The sequence below is a fragment of the Eretmochelys imbricata genome, chromosome 21 (genome assembly GCF_965152235.1).
Source record: "Eretmochelys imbricata isolate rEreImb1 chromosome 21, rEreImb1.hap1, whole genome shotgun sequence".
Classification (NCBI taxonomy): domain Eukaryota; kingdom Metazoa; phylum Chordata; order Testudines; family Cheloniidae; genus Eretmochelys; species Eretmochelys imbricata.
The window spans coordinates 8043818-8065286 of record NC_135592.1 but is presented as its reverse complement, the minus strand read 5'-3'; the positions used below and the strand labels follow the sequence as shown (position 1 = coordinate 8065286).

At 52.2% G+C, this 21469-nt stretch overlaps 1 protein-coding gene across 1 annotated transcript in view; it reads right to left on the bottom strand.

The window, feature by feature from the left end:
• PLEKHA6 (pleckstrin homology domain containing A6) overlaps window positions 1-21469 on the bottom strand; it is a 134643-nt gene that overhangs the window by 8624 nt on the left and 104550 nt on the right. The window contains exons 12-18 of the mRNA XM_077839350.1: window positions 12685-12753; window positions 11153-11233; window positions 10301-10450; window positions 8850-8945; window positions 6509-6620; window positions 5716-5855; window positions 659-788 (exon numbers count right to left, since the gene is read on the bottom strand). Of these exons, the coding sequence (XP_077695476.1) occupies window positions 659-788; window positions 5716-5855; window positions 6509-6620; window positions 8850-8945; window positions 10301-10450; window positions 11153-11233; window positions 12685-12753 (778 nt within the window). The remainder of the gene's footprint in view (window positions 1-658; window positions 789-5715; window positions 5856-6508; window positions 6621-8849; window positions 8946-10300; window positions 10451-11152; window positions 11234-12684; window positions 12754-21469) is intronic.

The following is a 21469-nucleotide window of genomic DNA, read 5'->3' as shown; positions in this document are numbered from 1 at the left end:
AACCACTGAGCTATCCCTCCCCACAAAGTAACATAGCCAGTCAGTGGCAGAGCCAGAAATAGAACCCAGGAGTCCTATCCTCCAACTGCCTGCTGGGATTACTAGATCAATGCAATCATACTGTGTGCTTCATATGGAGCATGCAGAGGAAGGGCTGGGGAGCTGATCTGTTAATGCACCAAAGAGCCCCCAGACAGCAGATGACATGGAGGCGCAGAGCCTCCTAACCCCACTGAAGGAGTATCCCCAGCTGCAGAGGGACCTCGGCATCCTGGGGGCCTAGTGACAAGACCCTGACTCTCCCAGGTGTAATAGCCTCTACCCAGAGGGGCAGGAGGAAATATTAGGGTAATAGTCTCCTCCCAACTCACTCCCTCTCTTTCGGTAGCATGCTCCACTGGGCGCAAGCAGATGGCCCCAGCGAGCTCTGAACCCAGCTTACTGCGTCCTCTTAAATTGTGCTCTGCGCTCATAAGGTACCATGGATTTTGATAAGGAGATCCCCAGACCCAAAATCCAAGAGATGAAGCCTCCCTCAGGGGCCACCCAAAGCTTCTGCTGGCCAGTGCCTCCAGCCCTGATCTCCCCTTCTTGGACGTTATTTATGGTGACAGAGGAGCTGCTGCCCCCACTGAGATGGCGAGGCCATGGGAGGTACCTTTGTTGAGAGCCGCTTGCTTCTCAGCATCTGGCTCTTGCCTCGTCTGCGTGAGCCTGGCCTCTGTGGGTGGGATGGGGGCGGAGCTCCGATGAGCATCTTGCTTCTTCTGCTCAAAGCTGGACTTGGACTGCGGAAAGAGAGTGGATTCGCTGGTGAGCAGCTGACCTGCTCAGGAGGAGCTGTTGGCAGGGCAGCTGGGGAGACACCCTGCCTTCAGACCTCTGCCACTCATTAGCCGGGGGACAGCGGACGTAAAGGACACACACACCGAAAAGACCAAAACACACACACACACGCACACGAACGAAATAGCAATCGGGAGAGGCACTTAGGCAGGTTTTCATTTTGATCAACATCCTTCGCCCCTCAGCCCAGACACGCTCAAAGCACGAGATCCAATCGTCTGGACAGAGAGAAAGGCAAAATCCAGGCTGGGCTTGGAGCTGCAGAGCCATAACCAGGCATGGTCTGGGACACCCCTTTCGCCAAAGTGTTGAAGGCTGGGGCTACGGGTAGATCGGGGTACGCTGTCCTGGCTTTGCCCCATCTCTCGGCAGGATCGTTACTGAACTAGTTTGTGCAGGACATTTTGCTCACCTTGTGAAATATGAGACACCTTTGCCCCATGGTCAGACCCTTTGCTATTTTTCTTTTGGGTTTGGGAATGTGGAAGTAGTCTCCTGGGATCTGACCCAAAGCCCTTTGAAGTCAATGGAAAGATTCCCGCTGATTTCCACGGGCCGTGATCATCAGCCCGAGGTTGCTGACAGACAGCCTGAACTAACTCTCGTTAAAGTCTGTGGAAAGGCTCCCACTAACTCCAGCGGGATTTGGGTTGGGCTGCTGAGCTCCAGGCCCCACACCTTAACCACAGGGAAGGTTAACCAAAGCTTATGTTTGTGTTGATCCATGAACTAGAGGTGGGAGATGCTCAAGTGATTTGGGCTCCTCAGGTTGGACGAGCCAGCAACTCTGGATCCTGCTCCCCAGTCTCTGAAGTTCATGAGTCTGCAAAGCAGGGACAGGAGGCTGCACGGATGAGCCATGTAAATCAGGTTCTGGCCACTACACCCTGAAGAGCAGCCGGGGCCTGGAGAAGGGTTCCTCTGTAGGTCTATTCCTCTATCCTCCTTCCCACAATGTCTGCAATGAACCTGCTCAAGTTCATCTTCCTCCTGCTTCCATTTCAGCTCAGACAACATTCCCTGTGGACAAGATCTGCTACAGTGTGTCAATGAATACAGCAGGAATGGGGGAGTGGGCAAGGTAGGCCATGGGTGTAGATGACATGGGATGGGTTGGAAGAATGAGCCAGCAGGGGTTGCAACCATTACATCAGCCACTTGCACTGAATCCCCTCCTACCCTCAGCCCCAGCTTGGCACCTCCTTGCAGCTCATCTCCTTTCCAAGGGCCTCAGTCGGCTTCATGAGGGTCAGTTAAGCCTCGGAGCGGCCAGCATTCATAACGAGCGCATCTCAGAACATTGTCATCAAAAAACTCCCCAAATGAAAAAGGCTTCTTGACCGAAACAACCATTTTTTTGGAACATTTTCATTTTGGTCAAATCTTTTTCCTTTTTCAATGAAACATTTTGACCAAAAAGAAAAACAATTTCAAGGAAAAAATTCCAAGTGAAAATTTTAAAAAATTGAATTTCATTTTGGTGGGAATTTTTTTTAAAAAATTCTCTTTTTTTCTATGGGAGGATAACAAAAAAGTTTAAAAATAGGTTATTCCTTAATTCCTCTCTCTTTCTTTAAAAACAAAACAAACCCACCCCCTTCTTTACTTCAGTGGGGGAGGGAGGGAGAAAGTTTAAAAAGTGGGATTTATCCCCCCCAACTAAACAAAACAATTTTTAATAAAAAAAAAATTCCAGAAAATTTCAGGAAAAGTTTCAAACGAAATGGAAACATTGTTTCCTTTCAAATATTTGTACAAAATATTCTTATCTTTTCCAGCCAGCTCTATTATTACCCCATTAGACGCGACTGGCCCCAACATACACAGCGAGCCAATGACAGAGCTGGGGACAGAACTCAAGAGTCCGGGATCCCCCACAGTCCACTGTGGTTCTTATTTAAGAATCCCCTTTCATGACATAAAAGGCTGAAGCCACAAGAAACATTAAATATTGCAAAGACATCCTGTGATAAAATTAAATAGGCCACATTTATCCCCTGGCTTCAACGGGCTCACGCCAGTAAATATTCCTGCCCAATATTTCCATGGCAAGGCAAATTCTCAAATAACTTTGCCTTGGGTAAACTGCACCCTTCCCAAAAAAGAGACTGCACATGCAACCAGGGAACTGTTTGCATGTTTTCAACAGCTGACTGCAAGCTCAGATAGCTGTTTGCACGCATAGCCACCTATTTTACATGTGCAGCTGCATGCGGGTCAAGTCTGCATGTGCAAAAAGTTGTCTTCCTGCCCGTTTGCATTTATACATGCAACCTCTGTATGCACAAATCACCTATCTGCACTCACAATTAACTAGCTCGTTCATGCTGTTACTTGATGGTGCATGTGCATTGTACTGCATGCCCAAGTATCCATCCACACACACTAGCATGCCTTTCGCACATGTGAGATCACTTGGCTGCATGAATGCTTGTGCTTTTTTTGTGCGAGTGAGTATTTCGAATTTTACACGTGGGTATAAATCAGGAGTAACGCACCCGAACTTAATGCAGTTATGCTGGCGTGAGATCAGAATCAGGCCCTGTACAATTAGTTCGCTACAGCCGAGTGCTTGTTTGCAGATGACAACTGGAAGTGCAATTATCCAGGCTGGAGTAAAGAAAGCCAGAGGGAGAATGGAAGAGAAAAGCAAACAGGAACCAGGCTGCTCAGCATGTGACGCTGCACATTTGAGTCTCCCCTCCTACTGGTGTCAGTCAGAAATAAATTGGCTACTCACATCAATGGTGTTACATTGGACCAAGCAAGAATCACAGTGAGGCCAGCAAGAGGCCCTGGAATTCTCCCTCTATCCCGCTGTGTGGTGGGCTCATAATGGTTGCATCCCTGCACCCAGGCTTTTACAGCATCCTAGTGACTGGCATAGTATCCCCTTTTCCACACTGAGACGAGACTGGCTTTAAGGGTGTTTCAGAGTATTTGCCTTTGAGCATCAGTCACCTCAGTTCAAATGGATCCAGCAGCAGTTTAGCTTAACGGCCTTACCAGAAACAGGCTTGAGTGCCCTCTCTGGGCAAAGTTTTATGGACCATTGATTTCCCTGAACAGTAAGAATACTCTGCTCTTGCATGGCGAGTGTCACTATGCACTGATCTCAAAGGAGGGCATCATTACCCCTGTTGGGCATATGGGGAAACCGAGGCACAGAGTAAGGCAGTGATTTGCTCATGGTCAGTTGCACAGCTGGGAATAGATCCTGGGTCCAGGCCAGTGCCCTATTCTTTAGACAATGCTGCCTGCCAATAAGCCATTAAGGGGACAGAGCTCACTAAGTTCCCCAAAGGGGGAGGGATTCTAGTTACAGTGCCCACCTTAAAATGCCTGCATACATCTAGAATTCAATACAAGTATTTCCTGTTTGACAGGGCCTGGCTGCAGAGAGGGCTCAAGCATGGCCTCTGACCCTGGGAAAGCCCCTGCCCGTGCTGGGGGTCCGGATGCCCGGAGTGTGCCATGCTTCTCCAGCTTGACCGAGGGCAGTCACGGAGCTAAGCCCCTCTCTGTCTGTTCCCTGGGGCAGCTTGCTCCCCATACCTCTCCAGCGTTTGCTGCTGTAGGGAGAGGGTCAGCTCTGCTTTGCCCCCTCCCAGCTATCCCCGTGGCTCTCCCCTTAGCTGGCTTCGGTTCCCAGTGGGGAATGGGGATACTGTGTGCTGCTGGATGCCGAGGTCCGCTCTGGAGGCGCTTGGATACCTGTCCCCTCTTCGCCTCGCCGCTTTGCTGCCAGGAAGGGGAGTTAGGGTACGGCCAGAAGCGGCTCTCGCTAGGGAGTGGAGGAACAGTTGGAGGAGACTCCAGAGGGACATACGATTTGGGCAGGGGAGGTCGAGGCGGGCCTGGTTCCTGGGGCAGAGAGGAAGCCAGAGTGTTAGGCGCAACAGCAGAAAAACTGAGAGAATAGGAAGGAAAAGACAGTTAGCAAGAGACTGAGACAAACAAAGGCACAGCCCAGGGCGAGGGCAGCTGGAGCCCAGACAGTACCGCTGGTCCCTCCCCATCCAGGGTGAGCACTCGCTCTGGGACCCAGCAATTCCAACTCGCCCCATTAGCCTAGGGCCCAGACCCACACATCCAGCACCCCCTGCTATGTCACAGCTCTCAACAGAGGGACCACTTACCTGGATGTCATGTGTTTATGCCAATGGGAGCCTGGCAGAGTAACCCCACCTGCTGCTGTGAATGCGCCCCCAGGAGAAAGGACAAGTAGGTCCACTTACCCAGCCCTGGCCATTCTTCCCATTTTCTGAGGCTGGGCGCTTGCCCTTTGGTTCAGCTTCACAGTGAATCTTTGGTACCAGCTGGGCAGACAGCAGCAAATGAGAAGCCCCACAAAACAAGCCGAACCACAGAGCAGAGCATAACTCTCTGGCTTAGGTTTGAGTTTCTCCCTCTCTACCTAGAAAATGTCCAACGTGCCCAACACCGTGGCATCTAGGCACTGTTGTGGTTTTGTCTGATGGGCTCCAACGAAAGCCAGACTCAAACCCAAACTAGGAGAGTAGAGCACAATGGGCTGAACTAAAACCCTGGTTCTCCACGCCCCAGGACTTCAGAGCATCCGGACCCAAGTCTGCACCCAAAATGTGCATGTCCCACCCTCCCCCAATCTTCCCAAGGGGCCAAACCAAAGCCCCAGGTCCAAATCCACCTTCACTTTGCCCCTGACTTGTGCAGCCTGATCCCAGCTCTAGTTAGAACCCACAGTTCACGCCGTTCTCCCGGGCCATCGGATGAGAAAGCCGGGAGCGCCACCTGCTGGTGCAAAGAGAATCTCAAGAGGAGAAAAGCCACAGACACTTCCTGCCCAGGGCTACTATTCTAGCCCCACGCAACAGCGGCTCCACTCACCTCGCTTGCCCCTTGCTTGGTGGGCGACCCCTGTGAGCCTGACACAAGGGAGAAAGGGCTCAGTGGGCTAGTGAGGCTGGCTGAGCTCAAGGGGCTAGCGGGGCTGTTGGAGCTGTAGGTTCCCGAGGGGCCAGCGGCCACTGTGGAGAAACAAGAGAGGAGAGAGCGGAAGTGAGCGTGCAGCTCATTCACACTGAGCAAGGGGGGGATGGCACAGCAGGGAAGGGGCCAATGAACCAGGGCCCGGGGCTTCTGAGCTGCATTCAACGCCAGGCCAGAGGCCAATGTGCCCAGGGTGGTCGTTGCACGGTCTTCTCTCTCTCCTGGACTTATCAAGAGCAAGCAGCAGACACCTTCAGGCAGAAGCAGCAGAGGGACCTCCAGAGAACCGGCAGGGATGTCTAGAGAGGTGTGTGATGTACAGAAACTACAGGTACCTGCCATAGGGACCCTGCCAGATACCATGGCCACCGGCGGGACTGCGTTTAATGCGGCACTGGGGCTGCAACCCACATCCTTTTGCTCCAAAAAAAAAAACTCACAGAGCCCTTGCTGTCAGATTCTCCATTAGCCTTAGGGCTCCTGCCCTCTGCGGGCTGCAGCCACAGGACAGCGACGTGATGGCAGAGCCGGGATGTGGCATTCTGAGCCAATACAAAGCAGTGTGACTGTGTGAACAGGGAGGACGACAGGTGCATTGAGACACCCGGGCAGCCAGCGGCCTCTAGCTCTGCGGCCAGGGAAAGGGAGGGAGTGGCAGGCCCATGCCGGGTAGGGAGGAGTCAGCGCTCACCTCTGTGTTTGGCCGTGTCCGTGCCCCGGGAGGGGTTGTTCTTCCTCAGCCCCTCCATCACGTCCTGGATGCGCCAGATCTCCTTCTGGATTTGCCGGTTGAGCATTTCGTTCTGGAAGGGCCGAGGTGCGGCGAGTCAGAGCAGCTGGCAGGCGCCGCACCGCACTTCGCAGCCAGCCACCCCGAGCCACAGGGGCGTGGCACGGCCCAGCTAACCTGCCCTCTGAGGCGAGGTCTATGTGACAGCCACAACAGCTGCCTAGCAACGGAGCTGCAGCTGTGCCACTGTACCGTGGGTGCTTGCTACAGCAATGGAAGAGGTTTTCCTGTCGCCGTAGTTAATCTACCCCGCCGAGAAGCTGTAGCAGGGGGAATTTGTCCGTCCACCTAGTGTTGTCTATACTGGGGCTTAGGTTGGCTTGACAACCTCTTTCAGGGGTGTGAATTTTTACACCCCCCGAGCAAAGTAGCTAGGCGACTTAAGTGTTGGATGCAGGCCAGGCCTGGCTGACCCTGTGTCCCTGTGTCTCTGTGCTCGTCGCCCGACAGTAAAAATACCCAGCACCTCCTCCCGCCCACTAATACCGTAGCACCAACCCGTGGGGCCTTCACTCTGAGTTCACTCCGAGGGAGCTCCCAGTGCCATCACTGAGGGGGGTGTCTGAGCAAGGAGCGGGACCTGCAGGGATTTGGCCCCAGGAGTCACTGGAAGGTGGCATGAGCAAGGACTGAATAATGAGGGGCTTTGCAGGGGAAGCTGGCCCCAGCATGACTGGAGCACACAATAGGCTCGTTCACCAGGGCACTGGCAAGGCAGGCCAGGACTACCGACCTCTCCCTCCCACCGTCTGGTGTCACAGACAAAGGGGGCCTGCACCAGAACACTGCCTCAGAATCAGTCACCTGCTCGGAAAATGAACAGCTAGGGTGGGATCCACAAAGGTATTTCGGCATTTAACTCCCACTGAAATCAATGGGAGTTAGGCACCTCAATCCCCACCTCAATGTTTATCTTGCAAAGATTCCTCCATGCTGCTGCCAGGGCATTTCTATAGCAGCAGGTGACAATTATCCTGTGAATTCATCCCTCCTGGTAACCCTGGGCCTTTCCCGAGAGCAGCGTATTAATGAGAGCTTCGTTACAGAACAGCAGAGGGTAAGTGCCGTCTAGTGGCGTGAGTCCTGGGGCACTTAGAACTCCTGTGCTGTAATCCCAGCTCTGCCACTGACTGGCTCAGTGGTCTTAAGCGAGTCGCGTTTTTGCTGTGCCTTGCCTTCCCCCTCGGCCACATGGGGATAACACTGCTTACCCAGCGGGGCAGCTGCGAAGACGGGCTGGGTAATATTGGCATGGCGCTCTGTTTAAGTGTTATATCACAGCAACTGCTACCTTAGAACGAGGGACGTTAATGCCCAGTTTACCTTGGCTCCATCTCTGAAGCAGACAGACCCCAATAAATACGTTATTGGAACGGAAGAGTGAGTAATTACCCACAGAGGCAGAGCTTGCTTAATACAGAGGTAAAGGCGAAGCTTGAAGAGGCTGAGCTAGGATTATATCCCAGTCGAGTTTAGTTTTCAAAGGAGCAGGGTTTAGTCTAGGATGACTGACATGGTTCAAGCAGAAGGAAGGAAGGTTACTGGGCTGGCTTTAGAAAGATAGTTTTGGATGGGGTGTACTTTGACCCTGCTTTGGGCAGATCCTGTTGAATTTCTATCCCCATGTCATTAGTCAATCCCAAGTCATTTTTAGGGGTCAAATTCTGCTCAATGTTACATAGTGTGATTATGGAGTAATGAGTATTGAATTCAATGGAATTACTCTGGATTTATGAGAACTTGACTCTATTTTCAGAACCATGTGTGCAAATGACTGTGCGTAAACTCCACGCGGATTTGCGTTCCTAATTTGCACAGGCAGTTATTGAGCTTGTACATGTAATCCCAGTAATTGCACGACCACTTGTGCATCTAACTGGCCATTTACTGCACAAATAGCATGGCACAGTCATGATAATTGTGCACACAAAAACACGTGCTTGTTTTTGCACATGAAGGTTTCTGAAAAGCAGGTCCTGAAGTTGTGACTTAAACCCAAAGAACTCCAAGTGATGGGCTCTTAGGGCTAGAATTTACTCTTATTTACACCAATTTTACAGAGGAGAACTCTACTGACCTCAATGGAGTTACTCCTGATTTACATCAGAGCAGAATCAGGCCCCAGTGAACTGGTCTAGCTGCCCAGAATGGCTGAGATCTCCATTTCCATGCACCCCGCCAGATCCCAGACTGCTTGGATTCACTAGCACTGGCCTGAAAGGGCACGGTCCCATTCTCTCACCTGGATATCCAAGTTCAGCTGTTCCCACAGGTCATCGTGCAGGGCTGACACCTCGCCCTCCAAGTTCTCATACTCTATGGTGCTGTTGGCCAAGGCCTGTAGGAATTTCCAAACATTTCCATCAGAAAATCAATTAGTCTGTCTGTGTCCATGGCGGGCACAGGGAATATATGCCAGCACACAGCCCTCACCAGCCTGCCAGAGCCAGGATGGGCTGCTAAGAGGGGGGTCCCCACCTTGGAGAAAGAGGCACTTGGGCAGCGGGTGGGCCCTGGCATGCGTGTAGTAGCAAGGGGCTGAGTATGGGGCTAGGATACAGTCAGCAAGGCCATAGCCCATACCCTCTGCGAGCGGATGCTCAACTCATTCTCCAGGGACAAGCTTACTCCTCGTACATTTCCACCTAGGGAAAGGCATCCTTTGTTTTAGCTGTCTGTTGGAAATACCAGGCCTGGCTGTGAATGGCATTGAGCCAGGGGGCATATCAGGGGAAGGCAACAGAAAATGGTTTGGGGGATTTGTTCACAGGGAACAGCAGACAGTGGGGGAGGTGATCCATGGAGAGATGGTGGCAATAGTGGATTAGGCAGGATGTAATGACAGGTGTCATCTGTACAGAATGACCCCCTGGGTAGACAGGGAATTGTGGCCATCTCTTATCTGCAGTTACTTGGGAGCTGGCAGGACCGGTGCTGGAAGCAAAGGGAAGCAAGTGATGACTGTATTGCATCATTAGGGATCAGGGGTTGGAAGGCAAAACAGGAGTGCAGAAAAGCAAGGAATGCAAACTGCAAGTGGGAACCCAAAATATTGCTCCCTGGCATGCACCCCCCAACTCGGCGCTGGAGGGGTTAATAGTTTTTGTCCCTGTACGAGATGCTTTGGCTCGTCTCAGTTCCCAGTGGGATGATGGGATTTGCCCCCCCCCCTTTTTAATGAAAGAAAAAGAGAAGGGGGTGATGCACAGACAAAGGAGAGGAAAGCGGAGAAGAGATTTATCCCCCCAGGCTGAGGTGGTAGAGACATTCCCCCCTCCAGCACCAGCAAGGTCCATGCTTGCTGCCTGCCAAGTGGGCAGCATGCAGACACCAGGATCTATGCCGGGGCAGCTGCTCCCCTCAGAAGCAGAACAGTGGGGGTGCATGGCACTGCGTGAGTTAAAATTGCACGGCACTTTGCGGCCCAGGGAACATGGGCCTCTTCCTGCATCCCATCCTCCCCAAAGTTAAGAAGTACCCAAGCGTGTAGTGCCCCATCCAACCCATTGATATAGTGCAAGGCCTCTCTAGTGACTTGAGGACCACTGGCCCTTACCATGTCATTTTTTCACTTTCAGGCAGGGCACAGGGGAAATTGAAGCACTGGGCCAGTTTGGGTCCCCATGACACCCTCAGAAGGAGGAGGGGACCCCAGCAGTCTCATGGACCGGCAGGTAGAGGAGAGTCTGTTACCGTGCTGGCCTGGGACAGCTCCACCCGGATGTTGATCAGCTGGTTCTGGAGGGATTCCTTCTTGTGCAGCAGCTTCTCAGGGTAGGCTGGCTGGCTCCCGAACATCTCCAGTTCTTGGTGGGTCCCCATCAGGGCGCTCTCAAGACTCTCCTAATGGTAGGGAAAGATGGTAATTAAACCCTCATCACCTCCCTCCCCTCGTACGCGCAAAGCACTCGGCGTTGGCAAGCCCGGAGGTTGGCATCTGAAAGGGCCATTTTTGCAGCAGAATGGTCTGTGGGTAACCATGCTCCCGTCTTGATCAATACCAGCGGGTAAGCATATCTGGCTGACCTGGGGATGGGGCTGCAGGCAGCCAGCAATGCCCAGCCCTGCAAGCAGGGAGGTTGGTCATCACAGGGTTAAGGCACTAGCCTGGGACTCAGGAGATCTGGGTTCATTTCCCAGCCCTGCCTCAGTCTCCCTGTGACCTCAGGCAAGTCACTTGGCCCCTCTGCGCCTCCATTCCCTATCTGCAACGTGGGCAGAACACCTGCCCTCTTGCCAGGTGGTGTCAGGAGTGGACCGTAATTACCATATGAGGCACTCTGTCACTACCGTGATGGGGGCCAGGTGAGAACTGAAAGCTGCTAGCACTGTGTAACTGCCCGGGCAGAAATACCCACCCTGGCGGGAGGCCTGTGCATGCTTCATCCACCCACCATGGGGGATGGCGTAGGGATCCCTGCTAACAGCTACAACCCTGCTACTGGTGAAGTGTTCACCAACAGAAGACACGGCTAGCCCCAGCACCTGGGTGCCCCCACGGTGGTAGGAACCAGCCTGCTCCAGTCCCCTCCCTCAGCCACTTACCTTCTCCGCTCGGAGCTGCTGCACCAGCCTGTCCTGCTCCCTCACCACCTTGTTTTGCTCACACAGTTTTCCCAGTAGCTTCTGTCCTCAGGCAAGGAAAGAAAAGGGGAAGGTGGGGAGAATGAAGAGCAAGGGCCACTGGGGTCCAAGGTGTAAAGGTGCATGGGGACATCAGATCAGGCACAAAGCTGGCCTAGCCAGTAACAACCACTTCCAGGCTCTGGGTTGCAATGCTGCCTGGTATGTGTGAAGCTTCCCCATTCCTGTCTTGAGATCACTTTGGGCAAACAAGGGAGAGGCCTGGGTATTTTAATAGCATTTGATCAGCTGGAAACTAAGGCAGTTTAGGGCAGGTTGGAAGGCTGGGGCTTCCCCACTCCACGCATCTCCCCACGCCCCAGGGTGCTGTATGACCTCTGCACCTCTGATTATTGATCGGCCAATGTACCACCCGTCTGAGGCCCGACTGCGGGGAGTCCACCGCAACAGGGAGTGATGAGCCGCAAAGGGATGGGGATTGCACCTCTTCCCAGCCCCATTCCCCTGGAGCCCTTCAGCGTGGAAGCCCTTCCTTGGCTTTTACCATGGGCCTCAGAGCCCTGATGCCAAGCCAGCTGTGGATAATTGACAGGAGAGAGGAGATAGGGTCTGTTCTGCCATTGTGCCATGGTGCACAGTTAAGGATGGAGAAGGCTCATTATGGTGGATCAGCGAGTCTGTTATCTTCACCTGGGCAGGGCACAGATCCAAACTCTGATTCCACTCAGGTCAGTGGCTCCCAGTGATTTGATTGGGAAGAGGATTTGGCACCCAGTCCACCTGACAGCAGTTTAGCACCTGATACATCTTCTATGACGCTAGCTTATAGCCCAGAGACTCTACAGTATCTCATTTCTAGTCTTCATTCAGTGGGCCTCTTCCCCTTTTCCCCAGCTCAGAAGCAGATGGGTCAGTCACACTTGGCAGCACAGAAAATGAGAAGTCAGTAGGATCCACTGGGTTTCCTAGGAACTGAGTTTCATTTCCAAGGTGACTTATCAGGCCACAGATATAGGGCAAGACCCCTCTAGCAATTAGAGGGGCCACTGTCTATTTACCACGTCATTGTGTCACAGGTGGGCAGGGTACAGGGGAAATCCCTTTGGGATCTGCACAGTGGGGACCTGCAGCAACCTGCCATCTTCCAGGGGACATTTACTACGCAAATACCCACGCAGGTCACACACAAGCCCAGCAGACAGGAAGCACACACAATTACACAGCACGAGCGATTCACGCACAGCAGGAGGGAGGGAGGCAGTGGAAAGGAAGCTGAGAACTAGAGAGGACAAGCAAGCAACACGAGTGAGCGACAGAAATGATACTGATCGTGCCCGCGTCTTTCTAGCTCTGCTCTGAGAGAGGATGTTCGTCCAATGATAAATAGCCTCACAGAAAGAGGCAGGGGAAGGCATAGCTGCTGCGGGGCGGAGGATGGGTGGGTGACAGCAGGGGGGCAGGGCGGACAAGCAAGCAGAGAGCGTGGATCTTACATCAGTGTCTTGCTCGCTTATCTTGTAGGCGTGCAGAGTCTCTCTGTAGGCCTCTGGGAAGGGAGACACCTGCAACAACAGGAACCAGTCACTGCTGCTCCCTCCTGCGGGGAGCACATCACGACAAGCCTCTTGGGAGAGCTGAAGTGGCTGCTGGAGCCCTTGGTGAGAAAGGTTTCCAGCCCAACCGTCCCCCTTTCCCTACCGATCGAGTCCTCTTTCCCCACAACACTTAGCATGGGGTGCAATGATGAGGGGTGAAGGGCGTGCACGTGCAGTGCATTGGCCTTCAGTGATTAGAAGGATGACCCAGTTCCCCAGAGTCAGGCCAGTGATGGGCTCTGATGGTGACTTAGAAATGCCTCCTCAGTATACAGTTAGTCCTGGAGAAGCCAAGAAAGCACGCACTTCCATGTACAAACCAAGAGAGAACTGCCAAGCAAATGCTCCTTTCCCAGCCACTTCAGCAAAGGATTTCCAATATTTAACCACATCTGGGGCCTGGATTTGTAAACAGGTTAGACGCGGCCTTGTGAACAATGGTAATTAGCCACCTGCACGTGCAGTTACCCCGTTTCCATTCACAGCCAGAGGAGCTTGGTGTGCAAATCGGTGTGGTGCCTTTGTGGGTGCCATCGTGCACGAAATTGCTTTCACAATGTGCCTCAGTTTCTCAGAACGAAGCTGTTCTAGATGAGCGGGGGCTCCTCAAAACGCGAGAGCTCTAAAGAAAGGCCGGGCCTTGCCTGCCCTTGTAACATAGGAGGGTGCTGGAGTGCACGTGTGCTTAGGAGGAGCTAAAGACTCAGCATGTAGCTTACAAGAGGCAAGAAGAAATAGCTGAATAAGGTCCCAGAGTGCCCCTTTCATGGCAGGCTGAGACAAGCTGATCGTCACCGGAGTGGTGGGCTAAGGGGTAGCGACCAACAGCAGACCAAAAGAAACAGCTGCTGCAGTCACTAGGGGACACTGCACCGACATTCCCCACTGAGGGCTTACTTTCAGTGAGATGCTGGTGTTAGGCTCTTTATTTGGGGTCCTTCTATTTTAGCTCCCCAACTTTTTACTCCAACCATTTTACAGATGGGAAAACTAAGGCAGAGAGCTAAAGGCACAACATTTTAAAAAATGGCCACTCATTTTGGGTGCCTCAAGCTTTGGGTGTCCAACTAGAGACATTATGGGCCTGATTTGCACAAGGTGCTGAGCACCCACCATTTCCACTGACTTCAACTGATTGGTGGGTGCTAGCACCTCTGAAACGCTGGCCTATGGTGTCTCAAGTGGGGCACCAAAGTCAGTGGGCACGTCTGAAAACGTTTACTCTAAAGAACTTTTCCTTCCCTTGGAAAACTAGAGTAATGGTGATTCCCCAGGGCGACGCACAGGATGCACGGAGACCTCAAATCAGTGTCTAAGAGGTGAAAGGTCTACAATAAGAGCATGGGATTATTACTGTGATATGGCAAGGGACCACCACGACAACCCACAGCTGCAAATAGGTCCTGACCCTATGCTGAGCTCAGCATTCTGCAGGATTTGGCCCAAGGGACCCTGCTGTCTCAGAGCAGGACAGGAGAGCCAGTGAGAGACTTCTTTTGTGTTCCAGGCTTGTATTCAATCCTCCATGACTGCACCATCCGTCCCAGCCGGGGGCATGTTCCATTTACACACCGGATACAAACTTCTTCACTTTTCCATCCATAGCTATCCCTTCCTCAGTGCGATACAGCCCAACATGCCCAACAACCCACCTAGCGAGACAACCAGGAGGTTACACTGAACAGAACAGCCCAGGGGTCCAGTACAAGAAGGCAGAGCTAGCTCTACGTACATTGACCAACGCCCTGCCTAAGGTCCTGCCTGACCACTGCTATGTCCATCAACGGCCCACTGTGTTCTGTACAAACGTCTGGAAAATATACATCGGAAACATTCAGCAAAAGTGAGTTCGGTTAACACAGATGGCAGATCTATGAATGAGACTTTGAAAACATGAATGGGTGACGCTAAGCTTTCCTTGATGTGACTTTTATGAATGGGCCCTGGTTGGCGTGTGTTTGCAGTTTGGAATTACAGGAGGAAAGAATAATACTACTTAGTTCTTATATGTACTTTCTGTATACAAAGCACTGTGCAGAAGTAACATGCTTGCTGTGTGTGTCACATCCCTCCTCTGGTGGCTCAGAAAAGATAAAAGCCTATTTCTGCTCCCAGCTAATGGGGTTGCTCTTGCAGCTCAAAGGACAGAGGATTGTGCTTTGGAGATGAAGACCCTGGGTTATTATTATTTGTATTATTGTTGTGCACCGTAGCCCCAATCATGGCCCAGGACTCCACTGCGCTAGGTGCTGTACAAAGAGAACAAAAAGACAGTGCCTGCCCCAAAGTCTAAACCTGCTGATACCCAGTGGTGGTGGGGTCTTTAACTAATTAATTCTCATAGACACATAAAGTATTTATCACCTTCATTTCACAGATGGGAGCTGCAAGGCAGAGAGAGGGTAAGTGTCTCTCCCGAGGCTGCCCAGGGAGTTGATGGGAGAGGGGGATTAGAACTCAGGACTTCCTATGTCCCTTCAGACGGTAGGTTTTGGAATGGCTTATGGATGTCCCAGCAAAGCTTGTGATGGAGCCATCGCAGGCGGGTGAGGCATTGCAATGAGCTGAGATGGGGGTGGCGCATTCCCGAATGAACTGCGTGTGTGGGAGGAAGCTGGACGATGGGTCTGCCATGCAAAAGCAGCTGGAATGGCACTATCGATGGCAGAGCTGCTGTGGTGTCTTACTTGCATGTACAGCTGGGCCCTAGGGGAGGAGTTCTCCACCATTCTGTTCACCATACTGATCAAAGTTTCGCTCTCACTCATCTGCGACAGACAAGGAAGGAAATTTCAGACGTCAGAAGAGACATGGATTCTCCCTCGGTTCCAGCATTAACGGTCATGACATAGTACGGGGTGATCTTCGGCGTCGGTTAGGGAGGCTTTGGACAGGGCTCTTCAGGCCTCATGCTGCAAGGTGCTGAGTGCCACCAATTCTGCTGGAAGCCGACAGGGGCCGGGATCAAACAGGACCTCACAGGAGGTGCTCAGCCCCGTGCAGGGTTGGCACATCTGGGGCATTGCTGCCCAGTTTCTATGAAGTCAGCTTGGCTCCCTGCCTGGCCACCTGTCAAAGCTCTGGAGACACGGCGAAAACCTTCATGGGTCAGAAGTGAGCTGGTCTGGAAGGCCACCCTACTGTCCACAGAGAGGCAAGCCTGGCACCAGCCACAGTCCTGGGGGATAGACCAAAGGGCATGTGTCCCGCAGGGTCACTAAAATTCCCTTGCTCTCACAAAGTGATGAGAAGCAGCGGTTCTGCTCTACAAAGACAGGAGGCTGCAGGCGTACTTCCTTCCCCATGCTGTGAACCTCATGCCCCCCATGGCTGCACAAGACTTCATGGTCTGCAGCTATTCCTTGCACCATGAGAAGACTGACTCCCCAAGGTCCTCAACAGAGGGGGAGCCCAGGGACTTTCTCTCCAAGAACCTTGAGCTAAGGAAGGAACTAGAGTTCTCCTTTCACTGCTGAGCTGAATGCTCCCAGAGAAGAGTTACATCGGAACTCGGGAGCAGGGTCTGACCTCACAGCAGCCCATGGCTCTAGTTCCAAAGATCAGGATCAGTTGCTTTGTTTCCATTAACATCTACGCTACTGCGACAGTATTATTGCAGTGCTGGAGAGGCTGCACAGGGTTACAAGGCACGTGAACGACGGGGAATCTTTCAGGGTCTCTTGGTAAGGAAAGCCTGTGTTGTATCACACGTATGTCACTAACTTCTCCCACCCCGTCGCTCACTGTCCGTGGTCTGCCTGGGGGCGAGATGGCACGTTGGGTGGTGCTGCAGAAGGAAGCGTCCTGCCCTCGGAGCTGGAGTTCGCTCTATGTTGCAGTGTTTGCTATGCCCCAGGCCTTGCATGAATGGAGAGTTGAGATGTGCGAGGCAGAAACGAGCCTTTGCACCCTGCTACATGGAAACTAACTCAGTCACTGAGACACACCGACTGAATCCAAGAGAGTCAGATCTCAACGCTGGATCTATTTAGGAGTAGCTGAAAGGAATTTTAGGCCTAAAATTCAGCCTGTCAAGAATCATAGAATATCAGGGTTGGAAGGGACCTCAGGAGGTCATCTAGTCCAACCCACTGCTCAAAGCAGGACTAATCCCGAATTTTTGCCCCAGATCCCTAAATGGCCCCCTCAAGGATTGAACTCACAACCCTGGATTTAGCAAGCCAATGCTCAAACCACTGAGCTATCCCTCCCCCCAAGAGTGTTATTATCTGGGGAGCAAGAGTCTCAGGATTCTACATATTCCTTTAAAAAAATTAAAAAAAAAAACAGTCTTAATTGTGAAATAAAAAGATAAACAAAGACACCATTTATGTCAGACCTACATATTAAAAATTGGGTTCTAATGTGCCCTCTGCTGGTCTGAGCATATTAATGAATAAACACTGCCCCCAGAATGATGCTGGTAACACGTAGATAGGGGATATCTTGATGATCCCACTGAATAGAATAAAAGGAAGCAAAAGCACATGCACCAGATTCTTTAAGACGACATTCTTACAGTTGTTCATAACAACCCCTTGGAAACTTAACATTGAAATCTCTTATCTTGCTGGGTTTCCCCCCTCTTCCTAGGGCGAGGATAACCTGGTTCGTTATTGCAGGGCTGTGCAAACTGCTTTGTTCAAGTGACTGGCAGCTTGGTAGACTCCAGTTTGCAAGTGTAGTGTTTCACCCACCAGTTTGTGACTGACTGTCGGGCTACCCACCACATAGGCGTGTATTGTGGGAAGATTGCACAAGATAGCTTATTATTGTAGGGTTGGTCATTAGTACTTGGCTACTGGGATTTATTTCCTTTTTAAAATTATAAACAGCACTAATGTTTTTGTTTGTTTTGGTGGATGGGATCCACATGTAATCAGCATTGCGAACAACCAGACAAACACCACAATTAGGAGATCTAATTCTGCACCATGAAATCTTGCCATTGTCCCTTTCCTTTCATGCTCCACCAGTAACCACACAGGGTTAGGGGTCAGTTTAGCACAAAAAGGGCCAGATCCTCAACTGATGTCACTGGGCATAGCTGTAGAGAAGCCAATGGCGCTGCGTCAGCAAACACTAGCTGAGGATCATGTTTAAGATGTTCCGTTCCGGCTTCCCGGACAAACAGGGAATGAGAAAATAAAGAAGCAAACAGTGCTTTAAAGGGACTCTTGATTAGTCTCTCCAAAGGGCAGCAGGGAAGGAGGAGACAGAAGGCCTTTGAGGGAGCATTTTCAAAGAACTCAGAGAGGAAACCCTGCTGCTGATGGCTGTGAAATAATCTAAAGAGCTTTTTATTTTACTGCCTTCTCCTCGCTCATCTCTGGCTCTGCTCCAAGCCAGCCAGACACACCTCGGGGAGTACCCTACCAATGGGCATATATGACTCTGGCTCTGGAGCAGCTTCCCTATTGAAAATACAGACTTCTGCAGGCAAACATCAGGCTGCAGCACTTGCCTGGGGAATTTCTTTTTCTTTCCCTTTTTAATCTCACGCCTCGTCTGTAATTTTCATCTCAATGCTCCTGCAGATGTTCCCCAAAAGGCTTTCCTACTCCTAGGACGATGTGGAGTTTACAACCTGCCTCAAACACACCCTCGCATGCAGTGGAGGGTTGGCTTGGGGGATGCTTGTCCAGGGCAGTTCTTGTATCAGAACCGCATGATGCTTCCACAAGACCTGCATCAAGTCTCTCACCTATGAGAGGGAACTGGTTTTTATGCTATTGAATTTCTTAACAATTATCTCCAATTTCTGCTGGGCCCTGAATCTGCTGGGTCCTGGCTGTCCCCTCCTCATGGTATCGTGTGCGAAAACAGTCTGCTGCCGCATCCCAGAAAACTACCTGCCTCCCACCCCCAGCACTCCATGATCTGCCACCTCCGTACACTCAATCAGACTCAGCGTAAGCAGATGCACGGCTCCCGGAGAATTCACTGCACCATATTCAGTGGTGACCCAGAGCAGGTGGAGAACCTGAGCACCAGTTTCTGCTCCCCTTCCTTCCACTGAGTCATGCTGTACCAATCGACAGGCTCCCAGAAGAGTAAGGAACTCGGATGAGTGAGGTGGGATGGAATCTGGTCCCACATTAGCATAATCTGTGCTGGTCTGCTGCCAGATTCTGCTCTCACTTACGCTGGTGCAAATCAGGAATGAGCCCACTGGAATCAGTACAGTTTTATTAGTGACACATGGGTGTGCGAGGAGAATCCAGGCCCCAGACTGGTGAAATTTACATTTACATACGCACCCATTTTCTGATCCAATCACATCTGGACAGGCCACGTTCTCCTCCCACTCGCCCCAGCCAATCTCCAGTGACCCAACCCAAGTTACTCCTGATTCGCACCAGCGTGAAGGGGCATTCAATAAACACATATTCATTGCACCGCTGACTCTGGTGTGGTACCTTGCAGTCATTTGACGCACAGAAGGCATTTGTCCAGCCAAGTGATGGGTGACCCTGGAGAAGGGAAGAATGGAGGAAGCAAACCAAAGATGGCTTATGCTGCCGGGCTGCCAAGAAAGGCTGCAGAATGGATGTTCAGGGAAGGGGCAGGGAATGACACTGTACTGAAGGCAGAGGGGACATGGCGCAGTGACGGAGGCAGGAGGGGACATGAGCAGCGTGACGTTCGCGGCCAGCTCTGCCTACCTGCTGGTCCAAATATTCTAGGTTTCTTTGCAACTGAAGGTCTAAAAGTTCATCCTATCAGGAGCCAACAGACATGCAGCAAAAACGGAAACACAAACAAACACACAAAGAAGAAGCAAAGCGGTTAGGTGAAGGCTGCAGAAAGGCAAAGAGCTCTCGGGCTGGGAGGCCAAGTACTGCCTCCTGCGGCGAAGCAGCCCCGAACACAGGACTGGCGGTGTGTGCTTTAGCACGAGCAGCCTTTTCAAGAGCTCTGTCTGTGCTCCTGGCAGGGGCTCCTGCTGGGAGCGTCCTCACAGCCCGTGCTCCTGCTCCATTCCCTAGAGCGCCTCCTGCTGGGTCGGGCTGGGACTGCAGTGAATGCTCCCCTACAGCCAATGCTCCTTCCCCATTTCCCAGAGCACCTCCGGCAGGGAGAGGCTGGGTTCAAAGCAGCTAGGAGCTCCCCGACAGCCAGCATTGCATCGCCTTCTGCTAGGAGAGGCTGGGTCTGCAGCAGCTGGGAGCTTCCACACGGCTAGGGCTCCTGCATTATTGCCATTAGTGCCTCTTGCTCCATGTGAGGGGAGCTGGCAGAGCCAGCAGCTCCTCTAACGAGCTGCCACACCCCACTGCTCGTTGCTTTCCCTGCCCCTTTGCCCTGCAGCATGGGAAGTTGGGAATGGAGCTTTTTGACATGGTTCCTGGATCGGCTCAATGGAATCAATGGCAGCAGGATTCCAGTCACACCTTTCCAGCTCAGCCACATGCATTTACCGATCAGACTGAAACCCTGTGTGCATAGCTAGGCAACAAGACAGGAGTAGTGAGGGGGAGAAGCTGCGTGCAGCAGGGGTGTGCGGCTCAAGTCCGTTCCGTGAGGCGTCTAAATCCCGGTCTGGGGTCTACCCACTGCTCCCCAGTTAAAAGATCAGGTCAGAAAGATCAAGGCCCTGGCACAGAGCAGTTAAGTCCCAGGCTGGAGGTTCCAGCCCAGTCAAGTGGATTCTGGCTGCTGCCCCCTGACCTATTATAAGACCCAAATCAAAAAGCAAAGCTAAGGCTGGTTGGGAAAAGAAAAGCAGCTATTGAAGCCAAAACTGGGGAATGGAAGAGAAAGAGGAAATGGAGGGCTCGATCCATCCTTCGCATCCACACCCCCCTTCCCCAACCCCCCGGCTGAAAGCCCTACAGCAAGGTGATAGGATACCGGGATTTCCAAACATTTGTGCACCTTCGTTACCCCTTGAGGGGCGTCAGAGTGATGAGTCCTAGGGTAGGCAAGTACCCCCAGGGTAACACATGCCCACCTTCCAATACCCTCCGCTCCACAGTGAGTACGCCACTCTGCAGTGGACAAGGTGGGGAAAGGTGGGAGCGCATTTCCATATGGTGTTCACTGGACCCAGCCCCGAATGGCACCCCCGCTGCCAGATGGTGCATCCCCTTCAAATCTTTGCAAAGGACTCAGAGCAGATCGGTTTCCTCCTCAGTCTTCCGAGAATGGATGCACCCCACTACCCAGCCTCCCGCCCCGCGGATGAGAAGTCAGTCTAGTCTGAGTCCCAGCTATGCTCCCTGCACATCCAGGCAGCAGGACTCACAGGGTGTCCGGTGCAATGAATAGAGAGGAAAGGGAAATACACCCCAGCTGCCACACATGTCCCTTGGCTGGACACACTCGCGATCTCAGGAAGCTCTAAACTTCCGGCCCCACGCCAGCAAAGCAGGCATCTCAGTATCACTTCCTTTATCCCTGACTCCAGCAGCTCCCGTGAGCTCCGCTGGCTAGAAACCAGCTCAGGAGAGACAAGGTCAGCAACAAAACGCCCGGACACCGACAGCACATACCATTTTGTCGTGGACTGTAGGGGACGCCGGGTAGTTGTAGGGATACATTCCCGCAGGGACAGGCCTCCTGTCACCCAGATAATCATACTAAGAAAAGAAGAGACCCCCCCCCACAAGACATGTGAGATGTTTATACCACTCCACAAACTGACTGTGGTCGCTCACACTGTGCAGTTGGATCTCAGCTC